Below are 19,797 nucleotides of genomic sequence, written 5' to 3' on the forward strand. Positions count from 1 at the left end.
CTAAACAGAATCTTAATTAGTCCTGATACTCTTGTGCAAGGGGTTTATTCATTGCACTCTTAACTAATGGTTGCTGTCAGAGTATTTTTTTTCTTCTTTGGGTTCTTTGGGGATATCGTGTTCTTCTGCAAAGCATGACAGAAATGTAATGTGCATGTAAAAAAAAAAAAAAAAAAAGAGAGAAGAAAAAAAGCTTGCAGATCTGAAATCTTGCGATTGAGGCTGACTCCAGCCTTGCCTAATAGCGAGTCATTGTTAGGACTAATGAGAATAACTTCACCAACAGAAATATCCCTGCATTTTGTTTTTCTTAAATTTCAACTGCACACGGTCCCTCGCCCTTTTTTTTTTTTTTTCCGTGACAGAAAACAGTACATACTTGTTAGTGTTTTGAAGCAATTCAAGCAGCTCCCACTCAATTTCCAGCTCTCTGTATTTTGCATTAGCCACCCGTGGCTCAGTATTTAGCAAGAGTCTGTAAGTGGAGAATTAACAAGTTACCAAGCGGCCCGTTGCTCCGGCAGTACCCTTCTCTCTCCATTAAATCGTATTTATAAGCCAGCTTTGCAGTCATTGCTCCCTCCGCCCCTCGTCTTAACACCCACACAGGCGAACACCCGCTCCGGTTCCGCACGCACACGCGTGTCTGTCCCCGCAGCGCTCCGCTCGGACCGGCTCCCGTGTCAGCGAGGGGAAGCTCAGGAGTCCCTCGCATCCTTCAAGGTTATTTGTGGCTCGGAGCTTAATCGTGACAGTGAACAGCCACGACATGCACCACTAAAGCCAAGGAGAGGCGGAGCGGGGGTGCCTCGCCATCCGCGCTGGGCTCTTTCGTTGATCAACCGCGGCAGAAGCTGCTTTTTGCCTGTAAATCTACGTTCAGCTACACCGACCTCGGAAACAGATTTATAAGTCTATAAATTACCGTTTCTTTCTTGGGGCTTGAAGGAAAGAAATAAAGAGGAGAAGGAGAGAGCTAGAAACAGAGACACAGAGAAAGGTGTTTCCATAAAATAGGAGGTTCGTGTGATTTAGCTGCTGCTCACCCCTATTAAAGCCTCCTTCCCATAAGCTTGCGTAACATTGATTACTCACAAAGAGTTCACAATAACTATCATGTAGCTAAACTAATTGAGACAATCATGCTAAGTTATAGTCAGCCTAAAAGGTACCATTGATGTGGTAATGCCTATAGAAAGTCAGACATGCGACTCACTACCATTTAATTGCTCCTTTAAACCTGTTATTACAATGTTAACTGGCTTAAGTATATATCGCTCCCTTTTATTGCCTTGATGTGACAAATTAAAACATACACTCTGGAGGCGGCATTCATTTGCGGACGTAGTTGCAGGAAAAAGGGAGCCGGGCGATGTCAGACCTGTCAGGATGAATTAATTTTAAAACTTGCATTTTGCACTGCAATTCCCAGTGCAGTTTTGTTGCACTGGGAAAACATTTTTATATATAAACGTATAACTGTTACATATATAATCATATACACTTATTCCATCTCACTCAGAGCTGCCGTGAAACGAGCCCCATCGCGTTAAGAAAAAAAAAAAAAAAAAAGAAAAAAAGAAATAAAAAATAACAACAAAAAAAAATCATCCTTTTTGGCTCCGAGACCTCGCCTGACGCTAAATTAAGTAGAGGTCTAGGGAAGAGGGGAGGGAGGCAACAATGGAGCTTCTACCTCGGCTCAGCGCCACACACCCCTGGGGCGGGGGGAAGGGGAGTTTTCCGTAGTTACCTCCCCCGGGCTGCCGAGTCCCAGGCCCGGGAGGAGGAGGTTACCCACGCCCCAAGACACGGGAACAAGGCAGCAGCCACGGTTCCTGCGGGCTGTTCTTTTGCTGCTTTCCTTCACGATGAAGCTCTGCCGAGCTCCCGCAAGGACGGGAAAAAAAAATAAATTTTTTTGCTCCCCCATCCTGAGGGCTGAGCCAGGTTGGGGATCATTCACACGCACCGGGCTGCGCCTCTGCCGCTCCGAGGAGCCGAGCCCGCCCCGCACTGCGCTGCGCCTCTCCCCTCTGTCCCCTGTGCATCCTCCGCGGGCTGGGCGGGAGCTTCACGGGCTCCAGGTGAAACCCCTTCCCTAGAGCAATGGTGAAGGCATTAATTCCCCCAAACAAGAAATATGCAGTCTCCTTCTTCCCTTTCCCCTCCTCCGCTCGCGGGAAGATGTCAGGGGGTTAAAATGTCCTGCTCGCCCTCTCCCTTGATCTCGGGGAGAGAGGTAAGAGTTGCTGGCACCTTTATGGGACTCAGACCTGCGGCGGCTGCGGGAAGCGTCGGCCCCCGCTAACTTTGATCGGCCTTATTCATCCCAGCTGCGCTCTATTTGTTTGTCATTTCGCCTTTTTACTCCCCGAATCGTTATTTATGGTCTGAAAAGTGAAACGCGCAGTGATTTGCCTTTACATGGATTCTTTGCAAACGGGGGGAGACACCTCCTCCCCTCCCCCTCCCTGCGAGGGGGGGGGCTGCCAAAAGAGGGGGGAAAAAAACCTGTCTCAATCATTATCAAATCAGCTTTGAATTCATTACTCCAGAGCATTAACTAATTACCAGATCAGAGAGAAGAAAAAATAAATATCCCTTTAAATAACTGAAGGTAATTATAACCCTGTTGTTGACACTAACGTTTAATAATTGATCAGAAGTTATACACAATAAATTGTCAATTTATCTCCCTATAAAAATGCACATACTTATTTTTATTTTACTTCCTGGGCATTCTTTAAGTGCCCGAGCAGCAACAGTATCCACACAGCCGCCGAACAAGGAGCAATAGGAATTTATTTTTTTGTCCCCTGCACAAATATTCGGGAGTATTTTGAAATCCCCCGTCACGGGTGACACAAGACGGAGTGGAAAAGTGACTTTTTCTGCCTGTGTGCTTTCCTGCTTTTCCCAGACCGGCCGGGCCGGGGTGGCACCTCCCGCCCTTTCCCTTCAATCCCTAAATCCCGAAAGGATCCAGGTTAACGGTGACCACCCCCGAGGCCGAGTGGCACGTCCCTCTGTCCCTTACTTTGCTCTAGGAAAATGCAGCCGTCTCGGCGGGGATTGGATGTGAAATGGTGACATTATTCCATGAGTCACGGCTAGGGAGGGGGGCACGGGTCCAGGCTGGGGGAGCGGGGCTGTCACCTCGGGCAGGGAGCTCTTAGGCAAAACACTCCCCCAGAGCCCGCCTGCCTGCAGCTCCGAGCTACCTGTGTGCCGGCGTGTCCCGCGGACCGCGCTTTCCCTCTCTACCTTCAATAAATACTCTGCTTCAGAGACGCCGAGTAATAATCAGGGATTAGATGCATGGGTGCTTTGACTATGCTCTATGGATCCCTTTGTTTTTAACTTTTATTTCCCCCCCCCCGCTTTTATTCTTTTAGAAGCTGGTAACATACCTAAGTTATTAGTTACTGGATTAAAAACAAAGGGATGCACATCACATTACTTAGTGTGGAGTATTACTCTAATAACAGTATTTTTTTTACCATCATTATTCAGTTCCTACAATGGAAAAGCTCTTTTCGACTACCTGGATCGTGGGAAGGTTACCTAAGTACCCGAGATATGTCTGAATGAAGAAGGCAAAGAATAGATCGACTTATATATACAAATTCTGTCTGGGGTTTATTTTGGTGCGGTGGTTTTTGTTGTTTTTTGTTGGTTTTTTTTTTTGGGGGGGGGTGGTGTTTGGTTTTGACTGGTTGTGTTTTTTGTTTGTTTTTTGTGGGGGTGAGGTGGGTTTGGGGGGAGGGGTGGTTTGTTTCAAAAGTTAATAAGCAATAAAACCCTCCCGGTATTGATTACATTGCTGCCACGGTCTCTCAGACGAGCACTGAGTCTGAACCGCCTTCAAGTGAGATGTAACATGTGACGGGGCCAGAAACTTTCAGTGGTGACAGGGTTGCGTTTTTTTTTCCCGTGAGGATGGACACGGAGAGGCCACCGCGGAGCGGAGGGGAGCGGGTCGGGCCGGGCTGCCTCTGTCCGCTCCGGGCTGGCCGGTGCCGGGCCACTCCCGCTCCTCGCCGCGGGGCTGGCGGCCCCGCCGTGTCCCGAGATGATTGATGGCCCGTTAGGGAGGTGGCTGCCGTCAGGTAGGGCTGAATCAGACAGCTAACCTTACATCTTCTTTCTTCACCTGGAAGATCACCCTTCCATCCCTCCCCAAAACCTGAAGACCTGATCTCCGCGGATAGAAGTCCGTGAGGGCAGTCCTTTTTTGTTGTTGTGTTGGTAGTTTGTTTTGTTGGTTGTTTTTTTTTTTTTTTCCTTGCAGCCTGCCTCTCTGTTACAGGGGCTGAGCAAGTCGGGGACAAGTACGTCAGTGGAGCGGGGAGAGAAATGCAGATGCCCATTGCGCTTTACATTAACTTTTCCCTTAGCCGGGCCGGTTTCCCTCCAGCCGAGAGCCGGTGCGCAGAAGCAGTTCCCGTGTCTGTCTGTCTGTCTGTCTGTCTGTCTGTCCGCTGCTGGCCTGAGCTGCGTGTTACCTCCGTCCGTCCCTATCCCTTTCCTCAGCTTCCAGCCAAATAAAGGTGGGCTGCGTTTTTTTTTCTGCTCCTAAAGGCAGTTGGTGAGCAGCTTTCCTGAAACAATAACTCTCTTATTGAGAACAAATGTTGACATTTGCAGGGAGAGAGGAAAAAAGCAGCCCAGGAAGTGTAAAGTGGAAAGCGACCCTCTTCCTATTTGACGACAGCGCCAATTCCTCCGGGATCCCACCTGAGATTAAAGCCCGAATTTCAATAAATCAGCTCTAATGAAACCTCTGGCCCCGAAGAGGGAAGAGTTTGCCTTTCCCGCTCCGAAATGAGCACAGAAACCATGGGCGGGGGGTGGGGAGAAGAAGGAGTAAATATAGAAGGGGGTGTGAGATTTTAATCCCAGTGGGCTCATTAGCATCGTTATGAACTAAACCATACACGAAGTGATGTATTTTATCGTTCATCCCTCTTTTTTGTTACACTGAAATAATCACATTGTTTTTGCCAACAATCTAGCAAGGCTACACTTTCCTCCTGCTTTCAATTTTGATTACTAAATCTCAAATGATGTTGAATATGCAGTTCTCGCCCATTAGTTTCTTGTTTAAAAAAATAAATTCATATGCCAAATCATTTCAATGGCGCCCATCTGCATCCATGAACCGTTTGTGAATTTCTCAGAGGATGAGAGAAGTCCATTGGGTTTTACATACATAGTGAATACTTGAAAGCGAGTTTTCCAAGTCTTTCTACTTTTCTTTCCAGAAAGAAATCCAGGTCTAAATACTAGCAAGGGTGGGTAAATTATGGAAATCTTTTATAAGTCTTTGGGCGTATAAACATCAAAGGAATGTCATTAGCCTTTTTTAATCTCTGCCACAGCTTTTGGTTTTTACCAATTGAAATGTACACTTTGTGTCCAACAGAGACCTGGGACATATAACATGGGTGGTGGGGGCTCATGGAGTAGGAGCAAGAGTAGGGGAACGAAAGTTCAGGCATCTCTCCTGACATAAAAATCCCCACCGTAAAGCCTTCCTGGACTGCACAGTACAGACGGTCAAGGGTGATTATAGTAAATATTTGCAATCTACATCATATGCTAAACTGGAGGGAAAGAATTAATTACTTCTTAGCTGTTTGCCTAATTGTACTACACACTGCATGCAGATACAATTGCATTCTACCTCAATGAAAAAGAGGATGTTATAGGAGCAAAGAAGCGTCATTCCACAAACACCATAGGAGTATGAGTAGGCCTCCAGCTGCAAAGATCTTCACTGCTTTATATTTAGCTAGACAGATCCCAGAGTATTCCAGGATAACCTTATTAATTTCTGCCCTTTCAGCTGAAAAACACATGCATTTTCTCAGTCAGTTAGATGTCTTTATAGGGGTAAATTACAAAGGGGGGGGTGAGGGGGGTGTGCAAGGGAAGATGGATCATGGGAATTGTATATATGCATTCAAGAAAAACAGCTTCCTTTCCCCCTGTTTAATATAATCACTACATATTTACGGACTCCAGACTAGCAGAGCTCTTTATCCAGTTAACCTTCCCAAGGCTGATGCCTGAAGTATCTAAGATCACTTTCAAATGCCCTTTCTAACAAGACCTGAGCAAGAGGCCACTAATTTTCACTGAACAAAAAGCCACTGGAGAGAGATCCGTTTGTCAATATCAACTGGTCCAGCAATTTCCCATCTTCAGACACATCAGCCTATCTGAGCTGGCAGATGTTTAGACAAGATTTTATAAATTGTTCAATATCAGACCATAATGAACCCCAACTGACCATTCCAAAGCAGCTAAAAGCATTCAGGATCTCCCCTGCTGGGATCTAATAATGCTCTCACGCTGGAACATTATTAATCATGGAATAAAATAGATGAGCCTCTTGAAAAATAAGTGTATGATTGATTAAAGGGCAATCTAAGAAGCTATTATTCTTGTTTTATAACCGTAAGTTATATTCACTCAATTTATCTTTTGGGGAAAATAAATGATTGTTCATTTCTTTTCTGAAATTATATTATATGAAGATTCCCATTATTTTACTAAAAACTGAAATTATGAGTTGGCTAATTTTATGATTCTAATCAGAGCGGCTTTCCAATGTAACTGTAAAGGTATAGTTTACCGATATAAAGAGGGAAAACCATAAAAAAAAACCCAAAGAGGTATTGGACTTTTAATCTTTTTTTTTTTTCTCCCTTCGCATATTTTAGCCAGAAGCCAAAAAGAAGTAATAAGAAGTAAGTCATAGCTGATAATATTTTTTTTCCCCTAGAAATAGTGAATTTAAAGAATGATAACTCAAATAAAGAGCTGCTTCATACCCAGTATAAATAGTTTATAAAAAACATGCATATATTCCCATCACCCTTTCTATGCATATTCACGTATATATACAAATATGTATTTGTACCTGTGAGTATATTTAAAGCTTAAGTATAACGGAACAAGCCAAAAGGAATTAATTTATGCAAAGTATATATTTGCAACATGTTTAAATTGCTTACTCATTTCCTGATCTGAGCTTTACTAATAAAATTAGAAATTTCCTCCTTTTCTAATTAATAAATTAGTATTTTGAGGGAAATGAACGAAAAACACAGCATTGTTGCAGACTAGTCTGTTTTTATTTACAATTAGAGATATAAATTAGTAAAGAATTCTTGTTAAACAACCAAAGATTGTATAACCATCAACGTTTCAAATAAAAACCAGGCAAAATTTATTTACAAAAAGTTCAGATTCCATTGCAATACAACTTGCATAAATTACTAGAAGCTTTATATCGTTACAAAAATAAATATCAAATTTGTTTCCACTTTGTAAGGACTCAAGTTCTCCAATCACGTCTTTATTATCTCTACTGTATACATCTTTTACAAATAAATTTTACAATAAATCCTATCACACCTATTGAATAGATACCGTGGCAATGAAGTGATCAATTCAAGATATCCTGAGAAAAACAGATCTGTTTTCAAAAGTCACACATACATTGGGGAAACTATACTATACCAGCAAACTCACATATGTCCAACAAAATTCTGGTTTAATAATTAGATTCTGAAGATTTAATAGTGCTCTGTGGTCTTCTTTTATACAGTGGCACCAGATGTGATCCGGATTTAGAGATTTGTTATATATATTAGCTCGGGGAGAGATGATGGCTTGCTGACTTTTTTCAAAGCAATTGTGACACCTACCTGTGGACCAAGGAAAAAACCAGATCATCCAAAAATCCTTCAATTAAACTCTAACACCATTAAACGGGGTAGGCGGGAAAGGAAGTAAGGCAAAATTCTTACTCGTCTAATTTCTTCTAACATAAATAAAAGTTAGTTGATAAAAATATATGCAAGGTGATGTTTTTTGTTGTTGTTTATTTAGCTCTAAATAGTGGAAGTATTCAGAGTGCCTTTGCTAGCTAGGCAAGAGCCAAGTCACAGATAATATACCTTGCTTAAGATTCATGTCGGTTTCTTACAGTTGTCCCTTTTCATTTTAAATACTCAGTCACTGTGTGAAGCCCCCCTCAGGATGTACAATTTCAGCATTGCCACGTGAGCACAAGCGCTCTGTTTTTAAATAATAATACCTTCAAAGGTATTTTTTTTTCCCCAAAGATTTCTTTCCGTAACTTTTAAGTAGGCCCTACGGCTTTGCCTTACACAAGCAAAGAGTATGTAAAGTGAGGGAACTGTCTAACCTGGCTTGAAAATTAAGACAAAGCCAAGAAAGAAAAGTCGTCATAAGAGGTTTCCGAAAACAACAGAAAAAATAATATTTTACTTTGTGACCAAACTCAATAAATGAAGGAAGAAATTAACGTTAAGCAAGCCTAGAACTGTGCAGCACGTCTCAGACCTGATGCCAAATGACCAGTGTAATAGAAAATGTTCTCACTTACTTGCATTGCTGTGTGATTGCACTTCTATAGGTATGGTTGTACTCCTACTGTGCAGACTTCAGTGGGATCTGTCAAAATATAACCGTCAGTTAGTCACAGGACACAGCCAGCTAACTAGATTATACAGTCGGTGTAGGTCCCAACCCTCCCTGGTGCAGAATTCGTAGCTGGGTCTTTTAAAAGACTAGCCAATATTTTATATTTGCCTGTATGTCGAGTAGTTTTTGTAGAATAAGATTACAACCATATTAGTGCAAAACTATATCGGGGAAAAAAAAAAAACCCAAACCCCAAACAAACCGAGAAGCAACCAGTTACAAAAAATGTCACGCTCCACGTAACTTCACGTCCAAGGTCAGCAATTATCTGAACCCAAAGCTGAAAAAAAACCCCGTGAGAATACTGGAGACAAAGAGAGTCAAACCAGTTTGTCAGGAAAAAAAAATTACAGGCAATGACACCGATGCTCTCTGGATAGCTTTGTGTGTAGTTTTCCTTTTTTTAAAAAATTACTTTTTAAAGCTGCATCTGCAGCCTGTGAGACTGACCTAAAAGTCGTCTTTCCCACTTCCTCTCGGTTCTCCTCGCGGTTCTTAGGGGCAGGTACAGATATGACGGCGACATGCCGGTTTTAATCCCCAAGATATATGAGTGCCCATTTTCGCTCTGGTAGCGGTGCCACCGAGCTAGCTCAGTTTTTTCCAGAGAAGGTTTCAATGTTTACAGCCCATAGGGGACATCTGCGGGTCGGGAAAGGAGGACGAGGGAGAAAAGGGAAGAAAGCGGAAGAAACAAGTCACCTACCTTTCTTAGAGTCATAGCTAGAGGGCCTGTAATGCTGTTCTAGCTGGTTAGTGATCGTTTTCAAAGAGTCACTGCTCTGTTTGTGGACAGAGCTGGCATTTAGGACAGTCTGACTTAGTCCCTCGTTTGAAGCCACTGCTGCGGAGTTGTATCTCAGGATTCCCTGGCTCTGCAGAGCGTTAAAGTTCCCATAGTTTGTATAATTGCTATAAAAAGGTGAGGTGTAATAAATATGCCTCCCCAGGAGGGAGGAGGGCGAGTAGGCAGCGCTGTGCGGGGCGGAGGCGGGGGTGGCCGAGGAGAGCGGCGCAGGCTGGCAGCCTTGGCCCAGGGTCTGACTCTTGAGGTCCGAGGTGGCGATTTCGGCCAGAGACCAGAGCTTGGGCTTGCTGGCCGGCGTCGGGGGGCCGGGGGAGGCGCGGGGGCCCAGCGCCGCCTTGCTAGCGCTGCGGGCGGCGTCGGCGTGCGGGTGGCCGAGGAGCGGGGCCTCCACGGCCGCCAGCGGCGAGGAGGTAGCGGGCTTGGCCGGCCGGTCGCGCTCCCCGCCGCCGCCGTCATCCTCCTCGATGTCCTCCTCCTCGTCCTCGTCCTCGTCCTCTTCCTCCTCCTCGATGTCCTCGTACTTGTCTTTGCACTCCGAGCCCGACTCGCAGAGGGGGTCTCCCGCTCGGCAGGGCAGCTTCTCGCCGTCCGACTCGGCGGAGCAGGAGTGGTCCGTCAGCGAGTCGACTTGCAAGCTGATCCCTGCGGGGGCCCGCCGGGCACAGAGAGGCAGTCAGGAGGGGCGGCAAAACAGAGCGGGAGAGAAGCGAGCCCGGCCACCACCGCGCCACCGCTGCGGCCGGGCAGACTCAAGGCATCCCGGCCTTTTCCCGTTCCGGGGAGCATCCATCCCCCACGGGCTGGCTCCTCCGCGGCGCCTGGCGCACCTCCCCGCCTAGCCCTTCACGGCGTCCCCAGCCGCCCCCCCCCGCCCGCCTCGGCCACAGGCACTGACCGGCGACAAGCGACCGGAGCAGCCAGAGGCGACGGGACGGGACAGGTTTGGGGGTCGCTTTTGTTAAACGCGGCACCCCTGCTCATACCCCGCTGCCCCGGTCCCGGGGGACTCGACGGGGCGGGATGGAGCCACCCCTCCGGGGCTGCAGTCACCCCGCGCCTACCTTCGTCCTCCGCGGAGGTTTCGTTGCTCTCGGGCATCTTCTCGGGACTCTCCTCCTTACTCCTCGCGCCATCGCCTTCGTCGTCGTCCTCGTCCTCGCTCTTGTTCCGCGGGGCCCAGGTCATCTTGTTCTCCTTCTTGAGCCTCCGGCGGGCGTTGGCGAACCAGGTGGAGACCTGGGTGAGGGTCATCTTGGTGATGATGGCCAGCATGATCTTCTCGCCCTTGGTGGGGTAGGGGTTCTTGCGGTGCTCCTGCAGCCAGGCCTTCAGCGTGGCCGTGGCGTCGCGGGTGGCGTTTTTCCTGTACGCGGGGTCGTTGAGCTGGTAGGGGTAGGCAGGGCTGCCGTACGGGTGGTAGCTGATGGCTCCGGTCATCCCCGTTGTATGGGCGTCGTAAGGAGAGCCCTGGACAGAACAAAACGGTGGGGTTGGCAATTTGTTATTGCTGATAGCCATTAGTGAGTTGTCAAGGCGAGATCGGCAGTTATATTTGTATTTCCCCGGGATGGTGTCTTGTATCCATATTCTATGAGGGGGAGTAGCAGCACCCAAAGGCCATTAAGTTACAATTCCCCCCCTCCTTCCTCCGCCCAGCACACAGACACAGGCACACGCGCTTAAAATCGGCGATGTTTTAATCTTTCTGACTAATTTCAGCTCCTTGTAATTGAATATTTCCCAATATAATTTTTGAACCGCGTAGACATTTTAAAGGCCCTACAGGTAGTGTCTTGATATCAACATTTCTCTCAAAGGTTCAAAAGATGTTTCCTTTTTTGCTATAGAAAATACAACAAAGCCGCCACTTAGCAATTCACTGCACTAATGCATTGCAAATCCAATTTGCAAATCAGAAGATATGCACCGTTTCGAATTGTTCAAATGCGATGTAATTAGCATTTTAATTCGCTCTTTAACGTTTAAATTGCGCTTATTTAAGTCTGCATAATGCAAGAAAAGTTAAAGATATCGCTAAGAAACTCGCTAACTTTCAGCACGTCTCTGAACCCCGCAGATCGGAGAGTCGTAGGCTCAACATCGCCCAATATCCCGCACAGTTCACAACCTCGCTGCAACTTCCAGCCACTCGCCTACTGCTTCTCAACAGGAAAAACAAGAGAGACCCTCAGATCTTTTATACCACCTCGAATAAAGACTGCACGACAATTTATGCACTGTATTATGAACAGACGGAAAGCAAGTAGTTTCCCTGTCACTTTGCAAGGAGAGCGAACTACCCTGCTGCCATCCTCTCTCGTAGGGTATCGATACAGCGGCTCTACTCTCAAATTCCGGGCACAGGTCTTTGTGTGTACGGACTAGATATGTGTCTGACTCTTTTTGTGTGTGCGTGTTTATAAAACTATATAAGCATCTAGACGTGCAGTTTATTTATATAGTTTATGGTTTTATTTATATACTTTATGCACAGAACACACACAACAGGCAATTGCAACTGCTCCTTAAACTAATAAGAAGAAAGTGAAATCCGAAACTGCGGCCACTACGACCATCTTGGGCTTAAGCGATCGCAAACAGATGCTCCTTTTCATTCCCAAAATCCAGTTAAACCATTAGCACAAAACACACAGAAAGTAAATAAACCACACGGGAATAAAACCCCCAGCGCCTCTAAACACCGACTTGAAAAAGAGAGAGAAAAGAAATGGGGGGGGGGGGGGGAAATAGAAAAAGGAAACCCTCCCCTGTGCTATCACAGCGAAAAGAAAATATATATTAAAAAAAAAAAAAAAAAAAAAAAAAAAAAAAAGAAAGAAAGCAGGGGACAAATACACACGCGGAAACGGGGGGAAAATGAAAGCATCCAACCCAACTGACTGAGACTATCCGTATTTCCTTAACCAAAGTGCTCTCCCGGTTCCTCAAACCTCGCGGAGAGCCCGGGACCCAGGCCTGCCGGCACCACGCTTGGCTGGGACGCGAAGCAGCGCTCAGCGCTCCAGCCCCGGCCCCGACCCCAGCCCCGGCCCCAGCTCCGGCCCGCCGCTCCGATCGCCTCCGCTCCGCTCCTCTCGTCCCCGGCCGAGCTGCGGGGCGGCGCGGAGCGATGCGCGGCCGGCGCCGGCAGCGCCGAGGCGGCGGCGGTGCGGGGCAGCCGGTTGTGCGGCGTGGTATCGGGGGCTGATGGTGAGTGTGTGAGGAGAAAGGCTGAAGATGATGAGGATGAGAATGCGGATGCTAATGAAGAAGGAGAGGGTTTCTCTTCGGTAGTTACCATGTAGGAGGGGAATCCCGTGGCGGGGTCTGTGGAGTACTGGAGCGGGCTGGTGAAGCCTGTGGCCGCCGCCTGAGCGGTGAAAGCTGCCGATCCCGGGTAAGGGCTGAACGCCGATCCCGACGAAGACCTGGCCAGCTCCTCGCTCCTGGGGGCCGCCAGCGCCGACGCCCCGTACGCCGGGCAGGAGTACAGAGCCAGCGAGCCGGGGGGCTGGTAGAGGTAACCCTGAGGATAGGACATGGCTTGCACTGGCGTGCACAGGAGCAGGGAGGGGGCGAGGGTGACCGGCCCTGCTGCTGCCGCTGCTCCTGGCGCTGCTTTCGTGCTCTCCCTCTCTCCCGCCCGCCCTCCCGCTCCCTCCCTCCCGCCCTCCCTCCCTCTTTCTCCCTCCCTCCTTCTCTCTCTCTCTCTCTCTCTCTCTCTCTTTCTCCCCCTCCCTCCCTCCCTCCCTCCCCCCCCCCCCCCCCCCCCGCGGTTGGCTCTGTGCAGTTATGTAGAGAATCAAAATCGTTGTAGGCTCCCCCCCATGCGCACAAGATCAGAATTAAAAAAACCAACAAAAAAAACCAACAAAAAAAAAAAAAAACACCAAAAAAACCCCAAAACACCACCAAACAGGAGGGGGAAAAAATAAGAACCCCCGAAATGAAAAATTAGTATGAAAGATCAGAAATCTATCCGAGAAGGGACTGGCATCTGGGGGAGATGGAAGCACAGAGGGTTAATAAAAAAGAAAGGGAAAGAAACAGAACGAGAGAGGAGGACGGGAGGGGCGGGGGGGAGAGAGAGAAGCAAGCCCCCGAAATCAGAAAAGTGGCTGCTGCATATGGAGTTCTCCTAGTCAGCCAGTCAGCTCCCCCAGCGCCTGCGAGCCTGTATTTTGGGGGAAGTATAGAGTCTGGAGTGAAGAGTTGAGGGAAGCAGCACTCGAGTTTCTGAGGGACATTGGAAAACAGAGCTGTCCGTCACGGGCGCTCATCTGCATAGCCCGGCGGGCCCGCCCCCTCCCGCTCCGGCCCCGGCCTCGGCTCCGTCTCCTCCCGCGGCCGGCAGGCAGGCAGGGAAGGCAGACAGCAAAGGCAGCCAGGGAAGGCAGGCTTTGTAATGCAAGGCAGCCTCTCCGACTGCGAGCATGCTGCTGAAGCCAAGCGATGATACTGTTCATCAGCTTCTCTCCGGACACGCGGAGCCATGAATACTCTTCCGCACTCTCTCCACTGCACACCTTCCATCCCTCTTTCTATATCCACAGGGGCAGCGGAGAAGAATGTGAATAATAGAGATCTGCATCCCCTCCCGCACGCACTCTCCGAAGCGCTGCAGGCACGCACACGCGTGTGAAATGTGTGCGTTCGCACGCGTGTGTGCGCGCAGGGCCGGGCGTGGCGGGACCGGGCAGGGAGCAAGGGGAGAGCGAGCACTTGGTAAAAGTACTGCCCTATATGGTAGAGAGAAGAGCAACTGCTCTAATCAGCAGATCCAGGATCTCACTGTTCCTGGCAGCGTGAACTTTGCAGTTTTATAAGTTGCCACAAACAGTCAAGATCTAGTCATGCAACGCGTTTGCACATGAAGGAAAAATAAATCCCCCCATCTTTTTTTTTTTTTTTTTTTTCAGTTCTATTCTTCCTTCTCTGGTGCGTGGGGAAGAGGCCTGGGTGACTCCTTCCGGGGGGCTATCTGCCTTCTCCCCCCACCGCTTCCTCCTTTTGGCAGATCACAGAGATCTCCTGGAATATAGTCTCTATGTAATTAATTTCTTCTGCCCTCTCCCCTCGGCCCTGGGCACTTTCAGCTTCCAGCCAGTGCCAGCGCTGCTCCGGCCCGGGCTCAGGAGGACGAGGCGGACGCACCGCTCTTGTCTCCTCAGTGCAAGCTTAAATACACACATCTATGTCCACATACATTTCTTTAATGGTTAGTCCAGAAGGTCCCTTCAGAAGCCGGCGGCGAGCTGTGCGCACACAGGCTCTTCGCTTTGCCTCCCGGGACGGGTCGCGGTGCCGGCGGTCCCCTTTGTCGCGGTCCCCATACCCGCGGTGGAGCCGGGGCTCCCCTCCCCCGGTACTCCTGGAGTCCTACAGCCCCGGGGCACGGCGCTGGGCCCTGCCCGTGCCACCAAGCCGCTGCAGGGAGCCGAGGCGTGCTAGGCCGCTCCGCGCATCCTGGTCCGCACCTGCGCCCCGCAACTCCGCCGCCGTCCGTGCGGAGCTGGACCAGGGTCGGCCCGGCAGGTAGGGACGGGGCTGCGGGACTGGAAGCCACCGTGCTTCCCACAAGCCACTTCACCTGAAACCTTCAGCAGGTTACCAGCCCGGAACAGCCTCGTTAATATTGTTTCAGTGCTCAGGAAAAAAAAAAAAAAGTTAATGAAACTGTGTTTTATATTCAACATATATGAGTGCGCACTTATTCCATACTTAAACAAATGAAGTTGCTTGACATTTATGGCCGAGTTCTTCAAGTAGCTTCAAGTCATGTAGGATGGAGGCGATGCCGGGGAATCGGCTGGCCGCCGGCAGGAAGGGAGATGGCAGTAGCTGAGAAATTGCGGGTGTGCAGAGCAGCCTATTGTTAATCAATTAAACATGCAGCTGATAAAAAAAAAAAAAAATACACTTGAAGAAGCCGTTTCAATAGCTTGGCGCACAGAGAGGGGAAAATGCCGTGCTGGAACTACGGTCAAACCTCGGGATGTGTAAAATGTTTGAAGCAATCAGAGCTTTCCTCTTTCTTTTTCTATCTCAGTTTTTATTTCTCTCCTTTACTCTCCTTCTTTTCTGTGAAACCCACATACCAGTTTACCCCTGCCGCTACAAGCAGCAGCAGAGATCTGGCCACCAGACATACCGAATTAATTCCTATCCAGATCTATCATCTGGCCTGTAGAAGAGGCAATCCTTAAAAAAAAAAGCAGGTGAGGGGGAGGAGGTTAACACCAACAGGTATTTCTTGTCATTAACTCCCGACTTCCTGATAAGAGAGTGATAAACCACTGGTAAACTCAGTGCAACAGATTACAGAAAAGACATTTGCTTCCCTGCTTGGTGATTAATGCGCATATATTAAATAAAAATAGAAACTCTAAAAACAAGGGCTTTATATAAAACATATTCATATTTCAGTATTTCTATGGAATAATCGATATCATGCGACTACATCTGAATAGTCAATTGCTGCGTTCCGCAGACCGATTTCTAAGTATATGAGCTCTGCTTCTGAAAGGAGCAGCAGCTGGAGAGACGAGAATGCAAAATTAATTATAACATTATAAAGTCATACATGAATCTCTCTAAGCCAACCTGCATGCCTTGCAAAATGTACTATACTCTCTGCATTTTTATTTGGGAAGCTGTTCTTTTTCCAGGAGAAGTGGTGTTTATCTTCGCGAATTGATTGCTTTTAGTTCTTCCTCTTTAATAATTAGTGGAACAATACAGATTGGGAATACAATGGCCGTTGTGTTTACATTATAACAGGGGATTAATGCTATTAAGTGAGTGTTACAGTTATGACCTGGGAAGAGTACTTAAATAAATACCGTGATCCCAGGAGAACTGATGTAATTCAGTTCGGAGTGTGTGTAGATACGCGCAGACACACACGCACACACGAGAGATACAAATCTCCATACATATCTACACGTATAGACATATGCTACACACGTTAGGTCTACGTGGCCATCCGTGTAAAATGTAGGTGCTGGTTTTGCCTCCATCTGCATGCCTTTCGTCTACGAGAATAAATTTTTGTGATTTTGGTGTGAGGAATGTTTAAATCAGGAATATTACTCCCCTTCCTCCAGACACATAGAGCAACAGATTATATTTCTGATGTTTTAATTTGTGCAGTCCAAAAATATTGTTTCATATACAGAAACAGGGTAATTTCGCAATCAGAGATTAATGAAGTAAAATATTATCATTTCAAAGACAAGTTCTTGCGTTGATTTGATTTGCATAATTTTTGTATGGCTTCAGAAAGGAATGGATTTAGCCACTGCAAGGACCCGGTATGCATTTTATTACAAGTACACCACTAATTTGACTCTGCACAATGTGGAGGACTAATAGCTAGTGGGGTCATTTAAATATAGCTGGCGAAGGCTTTGCAATACACAAACCAGAAAACTGTTTCAATAACGTTTCTAAACAGTGATCAGTGTAGGTGTCTGTATATAACTTCTTCTTCGGAGTTATCTCTGCTTGATTTGAATGCCCTTCGCGGGGAAAAGGATTTTCACTTGCTTGGCTCCACCGCCGAAATCTAATTTTCCCACAGTACTACCCGTTACTAATACAAAGCCGTCCAACTTGCGCTGTTAAACACCAGAATAGCATTACATGCACTTTTTATTGGTAATAACTGTGGCAAATTAACATGCCTACACAGAGACATTAAGACTTTACACACTGTGTTTCGTATTTTAATAATTTATTCATTAGGTCAGCGTTTACCTTTCCAGATTTTAAACTGCGACCTCGCCTTGTCTTCTTTAATTCAGCTTCTTCCAGCAGAGCTGAGAAGGTAGACGAGAGCCCCCTCACCACCCCCTGCTATCGCTCACTGCTGTCCTGGGAGACAGGTTTTGCGTTTTGTCATTTATTAGCTGCATCTCCTTGCAGCAGTGACAGAGGCTGAAGTTTTGGGGCGGGTGAAGTTGAAAACCCCGTCTGTGCGGATGGGGCTCCTGCTGCCTCTGCCCGACATTCGGGCGTCTGCCCGGGGCCATTCACTGCGGACCCCGCTCCCTTCGGTTTTACACAAGTGAAAGAAGAAGAAAAAATGTAAAAACACAAGCCTCGTTGGGGTGAAGGAGAGGTTTCCCTCCCCGGGAGGGCTCCCTGCGGCCCGGAGAGGCGCACACGCCTGTCACCCGCACAATGCCAATTGCCCAATTGTCGTGACACCGGTCACAGCAACTTTTCAAGCAAAGAGAAGTGGAACTTGGTGGGGTTTGAAGATGTAACACAATGCGCAGCTGAAACAGTTTCCTGTGACATAACCACACAATGGTCTGGGAATGCTTTCTCCTTTCTCTCATGAAATGGGGGACCGCCACCATCTCCCGGAGACAACGACGTTAAATAATAGACTATTGTATTTAAAAATAACAAATGACACACGCACACTGTGCGAGCGGAGTCGTCCGGTTCTCTAGTAAAAGGAGCCCACTTTATAGGGCTCCTTCTGAGCGAGGTGCTTTGCGAGAGGGAGCTGTGCGAACGCGGGGAGACGGGGTGAGCTGGGCGAGCCGTTCGTGGAGCTGCTCACAGGGTTAAAGCGAAGAGCGCTGAAAACGACGAGTGAGAGAGGAAAAGAAAGAACTTTTCTTTGGCCGCCTTCGGGATAAGATCGTTAGTTCAAGCCGCGTGTGGGAGGGGGCGCTGTGGCAATGGATTCTCCAGCGCTCCCAAGCACTTGCGGCGGATTGTTCATGGGAGCACCTTCCTTGAGATTTCCTTTAATATTTTGGTCATTACTTTTATTAACACTGTTATCTAACTTCGTCCCGTAATACCTGCACTAAAAGGTTGACTGTTCGCCTGAGTTATGGTCACTTGTTTTCCCCTTAGCCCTTTTTTTTTTTTTTTTTTTTTTTAATTTTCAGTTCGGGAAGAGTGCAATAGTGCATTTCATTTTTAAAATACAATGCAAGAAGGGTCTGCCCAGGGTAGATCCGAGAATCTAGGTGACTCTTTATACCACGAAAAGCGCATGAATAGACCCATATGAAATGCACCCCTTGTTTGCAGCTTCTTGTTTAAAAAAAAAAAAAAAGAAAAGAAAAATCCCGAGGGCATCTGTGGCTTCGATAATTTGCACTAATAACGGGCCATGTCTTTACCAGGATTTACCTTCCTCCTTCTGAGATGTTACTGGGGGAAATGCTTAAAAATAAATAAATGAGAACAAAACCCAAACCAAAGCTGATCTCTAAAAAGCAGATCTGAGGCTTAGGAAAGTTGCTTCCCTTATGTCACACTGTTATTAAGATTGTTAGTAATTTTCAGCCTAGGGAAATATAAGCAAATATGTATCCGTAGGTATAAAGATATAAGATAAAAGACCTCAAAAGCTTTCCTGGAGCCTGCTATTTTCACCTGAAAGGCAGACAGCGTTTCTCAGGGAGAAAACAAGTGTACGATCCACAGGTGGGATAGTTTATCATTCTTAAGGCAGAGATGGAAAAAAAAAAAAAAAAAAAAGAGGAAAGGAAAGGAAAGGAAGAAAGGAAAGGAAAGGAAAGGAAAGGAAAGGAAAGGAAAGGAAAGGAAAGGAAAGGAAAGGAAAGGAAAGGAAAGGAAAGGAAAGGAAAGGAAAGGAAAGGAAAGGAAAGGAAAGGAAAGGAAAGGAAAGGAAAGGAAAGGAAAGGAAAGGAAAGGAAAGGAAAGGAAAGGAAAGGAAAGGAAAGGAAAGGAAAGGAGTCACACTATTTAGTTTCTGGGCGAGCAATCCAGTGAGGAAGAAAAGAAAAGAAAAGAAAAGAAAAGAAAAGAAAAGAAAAGAAAAGAAAAGAAAAGAAAAGAAAAGAAAAGAAAAGAAAAGAAAAGAAAAGAAAAGAAAAGAAAAGAAAAGAAAAGAAAAGAAAAGAAAAGAAAAGAAAAGAAGCCACACTATTTAGTTTCTGGACGAGCAATCCATGCAGTAAGGGCAGGGGCGCGGAGGTCCCGCCGCTGCCCAGCGGAGCCTCTCGGGCCGGCTGCCGCAGCCTGCGCGGAGTCGCGGCTGCTTCCTGTAGCACCTCGCTGTGTTTCGGTGCCGGGCTGAGCTGGACCACCTCCCTGCACCAGCGGGAGGGAGAGGATGAGGGCGGGTGCCCTCGGGCTCTGCGGGCAGGGCCGGCGGGGCGGTGAGGAGCCGGCTCGGGCTCACGGGCCCCCCTTGGCCCTCCTGCTGCCGTGGGCAGGAGCGCTCCCCATCCCCCATTCCCCATCCCCGGCCCCGCGGGAGGATGTAGGCAGGCAGTGCCACGTCTTTGCGCTTCCTATGGGCCAGCGCCTCGGGAAGGCTGCTCCAGAGGGAGACTGAGTGCCTTCAGAGCCTGGTGCGCTTGCGAGGATGGGGGGTGGTCAGAGTAAAGTGGGACGGTTGAACTGGACAGTAGCTTTATTTTAAGGGCTTATGTTAAAGTGGATTCTTTGGCACAGGGATGGTCAACAAG

The 19,797-nt window shown here is 47.5% G+C and overlaps 2 protein-coding genes across 2 annotated transcripts; one reads left to right on the forward strand and one right to left on the reverse strand.

The window, feature by feature from the left end:
• Positions 1-1,871: 1,871 nt before the first annotated feature.
• On the forward strand, positions 1,872-5,118 carry LOC131575533 (uncharacterized). The gene is made up of 5 exons (XM_058831121.1): positions 1,872-2,087; positions 2,924-2,996; positions 3,942-4,112; positions 4,401-4,553; positions 4,651-5,118. Exons 1-5 carry the CDS (start codon positions 1,872-1,874, stop codon positions 4,776-4,778), a joined length of 741 nt encoding a protein of 246 aa, XP_058687104.1. The 3' UTR covers positions 4,779-5,118.
• Positions 5,119-7,133: 2,015 nt separating this feature from the next.
• Positions 7,134-12,972, reverse strand: IRX2 (iroquois homeobox 2). Its single transcript, XM_058831844.1, has 5 exons — positions 12,630-12,972; positions 10,393-10,798; positions 9,230-9,973; positions 8,426-8,493; positions 7,134-7,721 (listed from the first exon to the last, which is right to left on the reverse strand). Exons 1-4 carry the CDS (start codon positions 12,870-12,872, stop codon positions 8,450-8,452), a joined length of 1,437 nt encoding a protein of 478 aa, XP_058687827.1. The 5' UTR covers positions 12,873-12,972; the 3' UTR covers positions 7,134-7,721; positions 8,426-8,449.
• Between the last annotated feature and the right edge of the window lie 6,825 nt (positions 12,973-19,797).

Source organism: Poecile atricapillus, chromosome 2, assembly GCF_030490865.1.
Source record: "Poecile atricapillus isolate bPoeAtr1 chromosome 2, bPoeAtr1.hap1, whole genome shotgun sequence".
Lineage (NCBI taxonomy): Eukaryota > Metazoa > Chordata > Aves > Passeriformes > Paridae > Poecile > Poecile atricapillus.